This window comes from Podarcis pityusensis, assembly GCF_964106645.2.
Source record: "Podarcis pityusensis genome assembly, chromosome: 13".
In the NCBI taxonomy this organism is placed as follows: Eukaryota; Metazoa; Chordata; class Lepidosauria; order Squamata; family Lacertidae; genus Podarcis; species Podarcis pityusensis.
In genome coordinates this window covers 29579108-29593175 of record NC_138038.1, presented here as the reverse complement: position 1 = coordinate 29593175, position 14068 = coordinate 29579108, and the positions used below count along the sequence as shown (strand labels likewise).

The 14068-nt window shown below is 38.1% G+C and overlaps 3 protein-coding genes across 3 annotated transcripts; all 3 read left to right on the top strand.

Annotated features, from left to right (window-relative positions):
- Nucleotides 1-1180: 1180 nt before the first annotated feature.
- Nucleotides 1181-2128, top strand: LOC308460783 (olfactory receptor 13H1-like; the record flags this gene model as incomplete). Its single annotated transcript, XM_080977307.1, has 1 exon — nt 1181-2128. One exon carries the CDS (start codon nt 1181-1183, stop codon nt 2126-2128), a length of 948 nt encoding a protein of 315 aa, XP_080833433.1.
- Nucleotides 2129-7610: 5482 nt separating this feature from the next.
- Nucleotides 7611-8528, top strand: LOC308460782 (olfactory receptor 13H1-like; the record flags this gene model as incomplete). The annotated part of the gene is made up of 1 exon (XM_080977306.1): nt 7611-8528. One exon carries the CDS (start codon nt 7611-7613, stop codon nt 8526-8528), a length of 918 nt encoding a protein of 305 aa, XP_080833432.1.
- A 3089-nt stretch (nt 8529-11617) lies between these two features.
- On the top strand, nt 11618-13292 carry LOC308461553 (olfactory receptor 13H1-like; the record flags this gene model as incomplete). The annotated part of the gene is made up of 2 exons (XM_080978555.1): nt 11618-11680; nt 12357-13292. The coding sequence occupies exon 2, from the start codon at nt 12369-12371 to the stop codon at nt 13290-13292; it is 924 nt and encodes a 307-aa protein (XP_080834681.1). The 5' UTR covers nt 11618-11680; nt 12357-12368.
- Nucleotides 13293-14068: the final 776 nt, after the last annotated feature.

The window sequence follows — 14068 nt, the reverse complement described above, 5'->3', positions numbered from 1 at the left end:
TCACTATTCTTGTATGAACTAGCATATTTGTGCCATGAAGTATTCCAAATTACATCTTACGCATTTATACATTTTCTCTTAAGATCACCATTTCAGGGAAGCAGGTTGAATGATCTAAATTCAAAATGAGGGGGAATCAATTAAACAGCAACTAGAAATATTTTCAATCAATTGCAAACATTTCATTCTACATACCTTGGAAATCTGTTGGTAGAAGGGAATAAATCCACTAAATCATTGTGTGGAAGCGTCCAGATATAATAATGAAATAAATGAATGCAATTCTATATTTTTCTATTCAGAAGTCCCATTAAAATCAATGCTTACTTGTAGAAAAGTTGATACAGCATTGCAGTCGGATAAAAAGTCCAGTTGTAAAGGTACTATTTCTTCCAAATGGAGGTCTCATATTTCTCATAGGAGCATAAGTTTTGTCATGCTTTGTTATGCTTTGTCATGCATTGTCAGTTCAGTGCTTCTAATCAGCGCCTCTCACTGTCAAAGCTGGTGTTACATGAGCTTTTCACAAGCATAACATGAATACACCATCTATTCTTCTTTGTTCCATCTTTGTAGTAAGATGTTTGAACATTACACACTTTGACCATTATAAACATAGTAGAGACAGCCTTGTACAAATGAATTTCATTATGACTATTTCTCTGTAGACTCACTGCTTGTAAAGGAAGTGACCTACTACCGCAACTCTCTTTATATTAGAAAAGTGAGTAGTATAAAAATGTCTTAGAAATATGGTACTTCTGGTGAATGACATCTTTCTTTTCCTCTTGGAAATTATTTTAATAGGATTAAGGGAACATTTATTTAAAATTTGTTTCATTCTGTATGGTTGTCTAGAGCTACACATTTGTTGTAATTTCTACTAATTTGCAGTTTACACATACAGTGTAAGGGGACTTTGTAGCTTCTATTATAATATCAGTATGATGGCATTAGGTTAGTAGAATTAGACTGAATCAAACCTAAGATCATAGAATCATAGAGTTAGTCACATTTAGGTTTTGTTGAAATTCATGGGACTGATGGCTAATTTTTCACACTGAATTCAATGTAACCCAAGTACTACTAACATATTAGACTTGACCAGGTTTTAATGATTTTATAATGGCTATAGAAATCCAAATGGCATTTGATTTCTTTTCCTTCAGGTAACATCCTGATGCCACAACTAGGAGAACTGAATAATACTGAGATAACTGAATTTGTCCTCATTGGATTCTCAGGGAAACCCAAGACAAGGATGGGTTTAATGAGCTTTCTTATCTTAGCCTACTTGGTGACAATAATCGGAAATGGACTCATTCTTTTTGTATATGTAGCTGAGCCCCGGCTTCATAATCCAATGTATTTTTTCCTTTGCAATTTGTCCGTACTTGATGTCTGTTACACCACAACTTCAGTCCCTCAAGCTATTGCCAACTGCTTGGTGGACAGACCGGTCATGTCCTTTAACATGTGCTACCTTCAAATGTACACTGGCTTATACCTTGGATCAACAGAATGCTTCCTGCTTGCTGTCATGGCTTATGACCGATATATTGCCATCTCCAATCCCTTACGTTATATGGTCATCATGAACTGGAAAGTTTGCATTGCTTTGGCAGCTATCTCCTGGGTAGGTGCCTTCATGTTGTCTATAGTTCCTTGTCTTGCTAACCCAGCACGTTTTTGTGGACACAATGAAGTGGATCAAATAACATGTGAGCTCACAGCCCTCATGAAATTAATTTGCTCAGATAACACTGTGGGTCAGCTTGTTATGTATTTTACAAGCAGCTTCACTCTCCTCTTCCCCTTCTCTTTCATCCTCTTTTCCTATTTACGTATTATTGTGGCCATCCTAAGGATTCATTCGTCAGGTGGGAGGTGGAAAGCTTTCTCCACCTGTGGTTCCCACTTGACTGTGGTGTGCATCTACTATGGAACATGCATATTCACCTATCTGAAACCTCAGTCTAAGGTGATGGAAGAAAAAGACAAAGTTATAACTGTGATTTATGGAACCGTTGTTCCTCTGTTAAACCCGCTAATCTACACACTGCGAAACCAAGAAGTGAAAGGTGCACTTAAAAGGCTGACTGGGAAGAAACAGAGATCTCAGCATTGAATCTGTATTTACTTATGAATTCATATATATATATATATATATATATATATATATATATATATATATTGTTGTTTAGTCGTTTAGTCGTGTCCGACTCTTCGTGACCCCATGGACCAGAGCACGCCAAGCACTTCTGTCTTCCACTGCCTCCCGCAGTTTAGTCAATATAGTCATATTGAAATACTGCCCCTCAGTGAGGCCAAACCTAGATTCACAAAATGTTTAGGGATATGCATATCCCCTCATTCACTGTATGTATATATTGTGTCCAATGTGGTTTCCGCTTTAGAAAGACTATTTGGGATTTCAGCCGAAAGGTCATGAAAATGCCTGTCTTTTGTATTTCCTTAGGGCCAATATAGACCAGATGGGGTTGGCCATATTTATGGTTCATGTGTCTGTCTTATTACCAAACAAGGTGGGGTGTGTGAAGTTTCTTTTATGTCAAGAGTTGTGCTTGGTTTTATAGAGCTGAACCTTCCTCACCCAATTCTATTGCTTCCTACACATCTCGCTTCCAGTACATCAGCAATTTACTGGTGGAAGAATTGGATGAATTATGGAGAGTTAGTGTGTGTGAGATGAGAAGGCTCAGTTCCATACTTCCGTTCAATAGGTTTTAAACAGCCTCACCTTGCCTTCACTTTATATGATAATGAGGCAGACATGTACAAATTCACTCTTCTTCTATCTGCATTGGCCCTATTTCACATGATAATTTTGTCCTCAAAATAATACTTATTATTTTCCCCAAAATATATCAGCATCATCAGCATCACTAGTGTAAAATTAGGAAAACTCATTTAAACATGATTTTCTGTATATATCTACTGTAAGTGTTTTACTATATGTATATTGGGTCTTGGGCTATCTTACCCAAAGGTTTCAACTAGAATAATAGAAATATAATTTTTCTCTGTCTTGATACACCAAAATGTAAGGAAGAAACAAACTGTAAGGAGCATTAACACTCCCACAGTTATTAATTTTTGCATACTTTCCAGGTGCATGTATATATCTGCGTATGTAATGAACCAATAATAAAATTATAAGTTATCAAAAGTAACTTTGTTGAAATGAGTTTATCACAGTCATATTTACACTTTGGGTTGGGGGACAGCAATCTAAGAACTAGTAATTGATTAAAGTAAAATGTGTCTTAATCAATGGTTAGAGATAATGAAGCAGTCCATAACTGTAATATACAGTTACTGACTCACACTTGCATGCACAAAAGCATGAATTTGCACCCTGAGTGACTCTCCGAAGCCTTTGTGCTCGCTCTCACTCTCTCTCACATTGCATTGGAATGTGTTTATGCCTACACTCCAGATAGCCATCGCCAGTCACGGCCCACCTGATGCCCTGATCCTCCAACTGGGTGAGAACAACCTTGTCATTTGAAAAAGTACGGACTTGATTTTGACAGCAATCGCTGACCTAGAACAACTGCAGTCTGCATCTTTTAGTCATAGCTCCTCCCTCATTGTCAGTGGCGTGGCACAATGAGATCAGCCACCTAAACTATGCCCTTGTAAAAATCAATAGGGCCTTGCGACAAGTAATGCAGCATCTTCAGTGTCGCATAATTCAATACCCAGACATTAAGCCCAACATGCCCAAATTGTTTCATCCTGATGGTGTCCATTTCTCCCCCTTGGGGAATGAGCATTGGGTAAAACCTGTGTTTTGTGATGAATTCACCCCTGAATAGACTCTGTCATGCGTCAGTTGCCCCAGAAGGGGGGGCTGAGAGGGATACACACCCAATGCCTATGCCAGGGGTCAGCAAACTAAGGCCCGGAGGCTGGATGCAGCCCACCGGGATCGTAAATCTGGCCCTCAGACCCTGTGGACCCTGCTGCCCATGTGGTCAGTCCCCACACTAAACCTGCATGGCACAGGGGCCTCGCCGTGTGGGGACAGACTTCCACTACGCTGGCACGGCTTTGGATTGGCTGCAGGAAGTTCCTGCAGCCAATCCGAAGCTGCGGGTGCCTCTGGACAATGCCCCTTCCCACTGAGGCGGCCGTGTATGGCCAAGAGCCAAGCGGAAGGAAGCAACAGTGGCAGGGAGGCTGCCTCCACCACCAGGCCAGTGGCCTGGGCTCCGTGCCCCATGGACCCCTGGCCAAGGCAGAGGACGATGACACTGCCAAAGACAAGATGGTGGCGGCGTGAGTGGTGGCAGGGGGTCCTTTCAGGAGAGGGTGGATCCAGCAACCCACAAGGTCAGAGGGACTCCTGAAAAAGTTTGTGGAACCCTGGCCTATGCCAAAGCTTTCTACATCTGAAATCAAAAAAGTTGTGGTTGTTTAAATCCAAGACAGTTGTGTCCATTCATTTACCACTCAGCTGTTAGGCGCGCTGGGATGGGGGACTGCGGCTGGGCATGCAAATGGAGCCTTAAAAAAAGCAAAAAAAAAAAAAAAGCAAGTTGAGTGCAAAGTGAATGTTTGGAAATTTAAATAGATCACATTGATTTGCATTTATTTATTTATTTATTTATTTATTTATTTATTTGGCAAACATTTGTAAACCCTTTACTAGGGAAAAGAAAAAGTAGTTTTCAAGAAACTCTTTAAAAATTGGTTATAAAATGCCAATGAAAAGCCAAATATTGAAAAACGGGTTCTGTTAAACAAAATATAATTTCAAATAATAGAAGAATTTTTAAAACTCTTACACCTACTAAAATCACAGGGCTGCATAGGCTTTTTGGAACAAAAGCATTTTCATACTAAAAATAAGTATAGATGCTGCCACCTATACTTTATCTAACTGGATTCATGAGGTGAAATCAAAGCAAATCTTATTGCTTTCTAGTGAACTCAGTGGAATTCCTTTTGATTAAATGGGTAAGGGCTATTCTCTCTGTTTGAAACGTAGATGGTCTTGTGATCATTACTTCATTTATATGTTGAATAGTTATTGGTGGTTCTTGATTGCTCTCAAGCGAATTAATCAGTATAGATTAGGTCATGTGGGAATGCAGAAGGTTAAAGCAGAAATCAAGAACTAATATAAGGTTATTCCTGTTTACCTGAAAGTAACAATGCTTCAAGATGCATTTTCACTCACATATAGATAGATCCAGTTGTTCAAGAATGGAAGATATGTTTCCTACATAGCTATGGTTATTGGATGCCCAGATAACATAAGAAAAAGAACTTGTAAAGTAAATATGTTGTAGCTAGTTTGATACCTTCAATGTATAACTTTCTTTTTAATTCGCTAATAGTGGATCAAAAAGGATCAATAAAATGGATTCTTAAAATGTATTGATGTGAGTGCACTAGATTTGGAATAACCTTAAGGAAGAATTTAAAATATTTCTTTTTAATCTGTAAAGAACTCCAATTTAGCTTCAAAAGCTCTTTCTCTCACCTTTCCCAAGTCTCTTGAAATTATTTTTGCATCATCCTGCTGTAAGTCTGAAAAAAGGGGAACTACCACATTGCACCGATTTTTTTTAAAGCATACTGTCACAACTGAGTAGATTATTCTCAATATTTGGAAGAGGTTTTTTTAAGGTAACTTTCTCTTTTAAATGAGCTTATTACTTGTATTCCACTTATAACTGGGTGCAGCATTTTACATTAGGCACTGAACCTCAGTTCAATAAAACTTCATTAGAAGTGTTTGATTGCTATTATTTTTCATATTTATTTTATACATTTTGTGTTTTTATGTTGCAATTCTCATTAATCTTGGAGGAAGGTAAGTTAATAATAATAATAATAATAATAATAATAATAATATGCCTACTTACATCTCTCTCGCTGAAATCAATTGGACTTTTAAGTTTTTAACTTACACAAAGTCTTACCCAGTGGAATGATTTTGAAATAACATAACATTGTGTCATTTTTCTGTATATGTGTGCTTGTGCAATCTGCAGTGTTGTTTAGCTTGTAATATTGCAGAAGACGATAAGGAATCAACAACCTGCACTTGAAAAGGATAATAATCAACAAAACAATAAATAGGGATACTAAAATAGAATACCAGTCAATTCAAAACAAAATATTGCTCATCTACTGTTAAAGATGTCTTAGAAACGTGAAAATGTAACAAATTTAAAATGGGCTTTAATAAAACAAATCTCCAGCACCTACGTAATTTGATTATCATGATCTGGTAAATTTGCATTGCATTGGTGTTTGTTCCATGGTTTGCTGGTTGTTTCATGGATTTCCTATGTTCCCTTTTTCCAGCCTTGCCTAAGCCAGCAGGGTGACTTGGAAACAATAGAATGTATCATGCAGCTTGTGATGTCAAAGCTTGCATTAAATGCTCAGCTGGTGCTCTGGGTCACTTGGTTATGAAATACATATACTGCTCTTTCCCCTTAACAGGTAATATTGTGGCCATTCTGCAACACTTTTCAGCACATGGCAGATGGGAAGCTCTCTCCCACTTGAACCCCACTTAGTTGTAGTTTGCATCTCTATGAAACTTGCACATTCAAATATCTAAAAACCCAGTCTAATATCACACAAGATAGGCCTCAAAATTGCATTTTACTGACCAGTGATTTGTATGTTAAACAACTTAATCGACACACTGCCATTTATTTATTTATTTTTAAGTTTGAGATCTTTCCCCAAATATGAGTCTCTTTTAGAAAGTTGAAAAAAAATAAAAGCAAAACTGACCATAAATTACATGTGGGTTATTGCCCTGTGGGGGGCACTAATTAGTGAGCTTAGAGTCCTTAGGGGCCAAAGAAAGAAAGGATGATTCCATACCTGTTTGGTCTGACTTTATTTCATTTGTAAGCAAGGAAGAACATGGCTGAGAAACTCCCTTGGCCTATGAATGATTATGGTTGCGACTCAGAGTATTTGAAAACTTTAATTACTTTTCTCTGGTATAATAGCATCCATGTTTTGTAACCCTCTCTGGTTTAACCATTATGTCTGTCCTATAAATAGTTCCAGTTACTATGTTCCACATATTCAGATACCCGTGGTTTATTTTATTTGGTTTTATTTTATTTCTGATTTCATTTGACAGTGATCTATAATTGTATATGGACTATGTTTATTGTTGCCAAATCCTGTTTGATAATACTGTATTTTGTTGAATTTTGTATAACATTTCTTTTTAAAATAAAAAAATTAAAATATAGGCTTTTTGCCTGTAATATATGCAATGCATAGAAATAACTCTTGACCTATTTCTCATTGAATAATGTACATATTTTCCCCACTTGTTTTCCTTTTATTCTGTACGATCATTGGCTGTAAAACTAAAAATTTATTTAATTTGACCTGTATAACCTGTTTGTGTGTGTCTATGATTCAGATTACAAACATTTTAATCTAGTTATAAAATTATCAATTTCAATATCACGTTTCTACTATTCTTTTTATAAATGCCTGTATCATATGTAGCCAATACTTTCTCAAATATTGTGCATTTTCAGTTTCTTCCCTTGATCACCAAAAGCAAATTCCTTATGCAGAATCTAGGAGACATGAATGAGACTGACATCACTGAATTTGTCCTCATTGCATTTTCCGGACATCCCAAAATAAGAACAGGATTAGCGGCTTTAATGAGCATCATCTACTTAGGAAATGTTGTTGGAAATGGACTCATTGTCTTCGTGGTCACAGCTGATCCTCGGCTTCACAATCCAATGTATTTTTTTCTTTGCAATCTGTCCATCATTGATATTGGTCTTTGTACTTTTTCAGTTCCACAATCTATTGCCAACTGTTTGGTGGACAGACCTGTCATGCCTTTTGCTTCATGTTACATTCAAATGTATGCTGGCATATACCTAGGAGGAACGGAATGTTTCCTGTTAGCAGTCATGGCTTATGACCGGTATGTTGCCATCTCCAGTCCACTGCGTTATATGATTATCATGAACTGGAGAGTTTGTGTTGTTTTGGCTATTGCATCATGGACAATGGCCTTTTTGCTAGCTATCGTTCCCTGTCTTGCAAAACCAGCCCACTTCTGTGGACACAATGAGGTGGATCATTTTGCCTGTGAGCTCACAGCCCTCATGAAGTTGATGTGTTCAGACATGGCAGTGAGCCAACTGATCATGTACTTTACCAGCACCTTCACAGTACTTTTCCCCTTCTGCTTGATCCTGTTTTCCTATTCACGTATAATTGTGACCATTTTGAAAATAGATTCATCTGGCGGCAGAAAGAAAGCTTTCTCTACTTGTGGATCTCACCTGGCTGTGGTGGTGGTTTTCTTTGGAAATGCTATAGTCCAATACATCAAGCCTCAATCTAAGGACAATCAGGATAGTGATAAATTTATTTTTGTCTTCAATGCAGCAATAATACCCATGTTAAACCCTTTAATCTATACACTGAGAAACCAAGATGTGCTGGGGGCACTTAAAAGACTGATACGGAAGAAACTGTAATCATATTGTTGACTGAACCTTAGGGTTTCTCTTAATACTTGAGAGTACAGTGGTACCTCTGTTTACATACTTAATTCGTTCCGGAGGTCCGTTCTTAATCTGAAACTGTACTTAACCTGAAGCACCACTTTAGCTAATGGGGCCTCCTGCTGCTGCCACGCGATTTCTGTTCTCATCCTGAAGCAAAGTTCTTAACCCGAGGTACTATTTCTGGGTTAGCGGAGTCTGTAACCTGAAGAATATGTAACCTGAAGCATATGTACCCCAAGTTACCACTGTATGTTAAACTGAAATGATGCTTTAAACTTTGCATTTTCCTTAGGCCAAAGAGATGTGAAGGGGCCACATATATATTTATACAGTGCTCTCTTTTAATGTAACCCTTTTAATAGGTTGTTAGTTTTGTTAATTAAGAATATGGAGATGTCTATTTTTTTCTGAAAGGAAGAAAAAATGAAAATAAAGGAAATGTGCAGTTTTTCTTCACATAATGTATCTGCTGTATATAAGTACCTTAGCTGTGGCAGATGAAGGCATCCAGTTGTGCTGCAAACGATGCACCACAGCTTTTCTTCTCACTGCGCTCCTCCCTGTAGGCATTCCTCTTTTGGTCACTGTTATGGATACACAACTTGCCTGTCTGTCTCTAGGCACTGTGGTTGTATACAAGGGTTGATGTTCCCTGCCTTCAGGTCATGTATGCAGACATCTTTGTAACACAGAGTTAGTCTGCCAACAGGCCTGGTGCCAGAAGCCATCTCCACATACAGCACATCCTTGGAGACCCTGACATATTCCATACTGTGGACATGGCCAAGCCAGCATAGATGTCACTGATACAGGAGTGTGAACCTAGTCAGATAATAACATAATAAACATTATTATAAATAAATAAATAATCCAAGAGGTGAGTCGGTTAACGACTCTATATAACACGAGTTCTCTTCAGTTAGTATGCATCCTTTAATCAGGCTGTGTCAGGTACTGTCTGGATGAGGAGTGTGAGGAGCCTTCCACCCAGGAGCTCCCCAGGGAAGATGAAGACTTAGACCCCTGGTCCTGGTGGTGGGACAATGGGGAGGGTTGAGCTGGGTGGTGGTGGAAGCATGAGGGTGGAGTGATCAAGGGGGGTTAGAAGTCCTTTCCAGGACAGGGCTGGAGGTTGAGCGTCTTGATGTGAATACAGACACAAACAGGGAGGAATCAGAGAGTACACCTGCCATACCTTAGCAGGGTAGTCTCAGTCCTTCTGGCTCTCCTCCTCTCACACACCCCTTTAGTAGAGTCCTACATGTTGCCTAGCAATGAGCCAGACAGACCCAGAGGAGGAGCTCATCCCAACGTCACAGTCTCTTGTCTGTTGGGGAGGGCTCCAGAGTGAGAGGCTAGAGGGGAACGGCAGGGCCAGAGCTCAAGTTTCCTTTAACGTCTCAAGCTGAAGGAGTTAAGCCTGGGAGAACTCACTATGTTACTTTCTGTGAATAAAAAGTCAAGTGCATTCCAAGTCTCTAGCCTCTTTCTTATTGACCTGCAGGGGCCTGGCACTTCTCTGTTGGCCCTCATTACAGGCTGTAAGGCTAGTTAGAGAATGTGGCATGGACACATTAATGGCAAAATGTGATACTGGATCAGCCTTTCACCTGCTACCTAGACATGCAGATGATTTCTACTGGTTAGGGTTACAGTTCTGGCCTTCAGGGAAGTGGACACTATCTAGATGATTATGTATTAATGGGGCCAGCTTCATCGCAGGCTTGTTGGCAACTCATGGAGTTCACCACTTTGACAGGGGAACTGTGCATTCCACTGGCCACAGATAAGACTGGTGGTCCAGCCACTATTAGGGATATAATAAGATTCAGTGGCCCAGACTGAAAAGTTAGTCTGTAAGGTCTGATTGCTCAGTTGCTACAGCAAAAGAAGGCCACATCAAGGCAGGTGCAATCCCAGCTCAGTCACCTGAACTTCACTTGCCAGGTTATAGCCCCAGGCAGAGCCTTTTGCATTTCTCTAGCCCAACTCAAGCCCTCCTGCATATTGGCTCCCCATCATGATGTCAGTCTCACAAAAGCTTTTAAAGCTTATGTATTGGTTTGGCTAAAGTTCCTCCAGGATGATAGTATGGTGGTGATACTGGCCTAATATTTCTGGGCAGGAAGTTGCAAAGTGCCACCAGCACTTTAGAAGACTCTACTGTTTTCTAGTAAACTTGGTGTGATTCCTTTTCATTAAATGGTTGAGTCCTAAACACTCTTTGTGGTACCTTGGTTGTCGAATGGCTTGGCTCCCGAACAAATTGGCTCCCGAACACTTCAAACCCTGAAGTGAGTGTTCTGGTTTGCAAATGTTTTTCGGAAGCTGAACGTCTGACACAGCTTCAGCAGTTTCTGATTGAGTGCAGGAAGCTCCTGCAGCCAATCAGAAGCCTTGCCTTGGTTTTCAAACAGTTCCAGGAGTCGAACATACTCCCGGAATGGATCAAGTTCAACAACCAAGGTACCACTGTAAATAGTTTTGTGATGATAACTATATATTTATATGACTAGTTATAAGAGTTCCTTGAATGCTTGCAAGTAAATTAGTCAATAGGGATTATTTCATATGGGAATGCAGAAGGATATAGCTGAAATCAAGAAGTAATATAATGTTATGTATCTTTATCCAGATGTGACAATGCTTCAGTATATTTTTTCATTGAAACATAAATACACCTGATTAAGAACCAAATCTGTGTTATCTATACACAGATAGCTATTGAAGGATCAGAGAGCATATGAAAAAGAATTCAGAAAGTAAATGCCATATAGCCAGCTTTGACATTTTAATTATATTAGTTCAATTTTAAGTTGATAAAGCTAGTAAGTCAAAAGGAATCAGAAAAAAGGATTCTGCAAACATATTGATATTAATGTGCTAGATACAGAACAGTTTTGAATTTAAGGGATAATTAAAAATATTACTTTTTAATTTGCAAGGAACTCCATCATAGCTGCAAAAAGCCCCACTTTCTTTCCCAAAGTCTCTTGAAATTGTTGTTGTGTTATCCTACCAGAACTATGGGGAAAATATTTGGAAATAACCAGAATACACTGAATGTTTTTAGAGAAAGCCTATTGTCAAAACTGAATAGATTTGAAGATTGTATTTAAAAGGTAAGCTATCATTTTTAATTAACCTTATGTATTCCACTTAGTTATTCTTGGATATGCTAGCTTGTACATTAAATACTATGCCTCTGTTCTATAAAGCTTCATTAGAAGAGTTACATGCATACTTACATATCTACCACTGACATGAATGAAAAAGTACTTAAATTTTTCAAAGTCTTACCAAGTGTCTTAATCTAGAAATAAAATTATATTATATGAGAGTCATATATTCAAATGTCTGAAATCTCACTCTAATATAGCACAAGAAATAGACAAAATTATTTTGCATTCTATTGACCTGTTATTTTTATGTTAAACAATTTTTTAGTGAATTCACTTAGAAATCTTTTTAAAATGTGTTTGTGATGTTTCCCCAGATGTGGTGTGAGAACGCAGGAACGTAGGAAAGAATAAAAAGGAAACATCTAATAAGATCTCAGGCTTTCTCAATAAATTACCTGTGATGCATATAAATATTAGTTGAGCTGTCTATCCAGGGAGTTTCTATAATTTTGATCCTACACATTTTTATCTAATCAGAGCATTATCAATTTCAAGGTTGATACTGTAGTTTCAATACTGTAAATGTCTAGTTTATATATAGTCAATTCTTTTACTTTCTCAAATATTAAGCAACTTTTATTTCTCCCCTGATCACCAAAAACAAATCTTTATACAGGACTTAGAGGATATGAATGAGTCTGAAATAACTGAATTCGTCCTCATTGGATTTTCTGGACACCCCAAAACAAAGATAGGATTGGCGGCTTTAATGACCATCATCTACTTGGGAAACATAATCGGAAATGGACTCATTCTGTTTGTAGTCATAGCTGATCCTCGGCTCCATAATCCAATGTACTTCTTCCTTTGTAATCTGTCCATCATTGATATCTGTCTTTGTACATCTTCAGTTCCACAATCTATTGCCAACTGTTTGGTGGACAGACCCGTCATGTCTTTTGCTAAATGTTACATTCAGATGTACACTGGTATATACCTTGGATCAACAGAATGTTTCTTGTTGGCAGTCATGGCTTATGACCGGTATGTTGCCATCTCCAATCCACTCCGTTATATGCTTATCATGAACTGGAAAGTTTGCATTGTTTTGGCTATTGTATCATGGACAATGGCCTTCTTACTTGCTATTGTTCCCTGTCTTGCAAATCCTGCCCACTTCTGTGGACATAATGAGGTGGATCATTTTGCATGTGAACTCACAGCCATCATGAAATTAATTTGTTCTAACATGGCTGTGGGACAACTGTCAATGTACTTCACCAGCACCGGCACAATCCTTTTCCCCTTCTGTTTCATCCTTTTTTCGTATGCACGTATCCTTGTGGCCATTTTGAGAATCCATTCATCTGGAAGCAGACTGAAAGCTTTCTCTACTTGTGGATCTCACCTAGCTGTGGTGCTGGTGTTCTTTGGAAATGCTATAGCACTATACATCAAACCTCAGTCTAAAGACAAACAGGCTAGTGACAAAATTATTTATATCTTTAATCAAGCACTGGTACCCATGTTAAACCCTTTAATCTACACACTGAGAAACCAGGATGTGTTAGGAGCACTTAAAAAGGTGGTGGGGAAGAACCTGCAGTCATAATATTGGATGAATCTTGTGAGTTTTAATGGCATTTTAAATTATCATATCACTGTCATGTTTTTAATAAGCTTTTTTTAAAAAAAATTCTTGTAAAGAACTTTATATTTCTGAAATGTGCAATAAAAGGAAATAAAAACATAAAAAATAAAACATAATAATAAGAAACTAAAGCACAGGTTTTGTTGTCATAATGTATGACCTCTTTATCTATCATCTATTTATTCAGTTGTTCTGTAAATCAGATATGGGCTATCCTATCCGAATGATTTAATCTGTTCAATATATTAGAAAGATAAACTATTATTTTACTGATAAAGCAGAAATGGTGAATTGGTGGTTCTACAAATGATGTTTGACTCCTTCTCGCAGCAGCCTGAGCAACCGTAATAAGTAGTCAGGGATGATAGAAGCTTTAGTCCTGCAATATTTAGAAGTCCACAGGTTCCTCAACCCTATGATAAAGCAAATAATTTGGAAACCAAAAGGCCCAGTTATCAGATGAAATCTTCCTATAACCTAGCATTGAATCACCTCTGGTTTCTGGAACTAAATAAGCCCGGCAGAGATCTTAATTTGTTCTGCAAAGTCATGTTTGCCAAGTCAAGCCACGCCCTTCCACTCTACACCTGATGTCAAAAATTTAAATTCTGAGAAGTTATTTAGAATGTATAAAAATGTTCCAAATACCGGCCGAAAGTGTCAAGAAAAATGAAGGGACATTTTATCATGCTTGGTGGACATGTAAAAAAGCTTTTAAATAGTATTGGATTCAAATA